Consider the following 891-nt stretch of genomic DNA (forward strand, 5'->3'; position numbering starts at 1 on the left):
CCACCTTTTACCCCCATTTCCCCCTCCCCAAATTCAGGCTCTCTCATCGTCGCCGCCGGCTGCTTCATCCCCCTGCGCTCCGTCCGCCGCCTGACGCTGCACCGCGGCGGCTCCACCGTCACCATTTCCACTCACGGCCCCCTGGGTTTGGGTCAGGGTCGTTCCCTCACCGTCCCCCTGCGTCACCTGTCGTGCCGCTCCCACCGCTCCGACGTCCGCACCTCCATCCCCCTCAAGGTGAAGGGCAGGGTGGCTTTTTTTCTCCTGGATGCTCGGGGGCAGCTCGACAACCCGCGACTCTTCGACATCACCGTCGGCGCTTATCGAAAGCTGTAGGGGTAACGGGGGGGCAGGGGGGGTGGTGGTGACACCCCGGAAGTGGTGGCAGCCCTAAATGTCACCTCCTGGGGTTGTTGGTACCCCCAGATGTCACCTCTTGTGGTTGTTGGCACCCCTAAATGTCACCTCTTGCGGCTCTGTTTCCCTTCTAAGAATGGTTACAGTGTTATTTACTGAGCTGTTGTCACCTCTCGTGGTGTTGGCACCCTAAGTGTCACCTCTTGAGGTGCTGGCACCCCCAAATTGTCACCCCCAAAATGGTGGCACCCCCAGATGTCACTTGCTGGGGTGCTGCCACCTTCTCTTGTCACGCTGTCATCCCCCCACCAAAGCACCGCGCCTGGCCACTGTGTCCCATTGGGTCCCTGGGGGTCTGCGTGGGTCCTATGGGGGAATCTGTGGGGCTGGGGTTCATCTTATGGGGAATCTGTGGGGCTGGGGGTGTTCTATGGGGGAATCTATGGGATTATGGGTGAATCTACGGGGCTGGGGCAAGATCTACATGTGAATCTATGGGGCTCGGGGAGTCCTATGCGGGAATCTATGGGGCAG

At 60.5% G+C, this 891-nt stretch overlaps 1 protein-coding gene across 1 annotated transcript; it reads left to right on the forward strand.

Annotated features, from left to right (window-relative positions):
- Positions 1–6: 6 nt before the first annotated feature.
- On the forward strand, positions 7–516 carry TMEM223 (transmembrane protein 223; the record flags this gene model as incomplete). The annotated part of the gene is made up of 1 exon (XM_010727066.3): positions 7–516. A coding segment is annotated over one exon (330 nt), but the record flags the coding sequence as incomplete, so codon positions are not given.
- Between the last annotated feature and the right edge of the window lie 375 nt (positions 517–891).

This window comes from Meleagris gallopavo, unplaced genomic scaffold, assembly GCF_000146605.3.
Source record: "Meleagris gallopavo isolate NT-WF06-2002-E0010 breed Aviagen turkey brand Nicholas breeding stock unplaced genomic scaffold, Turkey_5.1 ChrUn_random_7180001869506, whole genome shotgun sequence".
Lineage (NCBI taxonomy): Eukaryota > Metazoa > Chordata > Aves > Galliformes > Phasianidae > Meleagris > Meleagris gallopavo.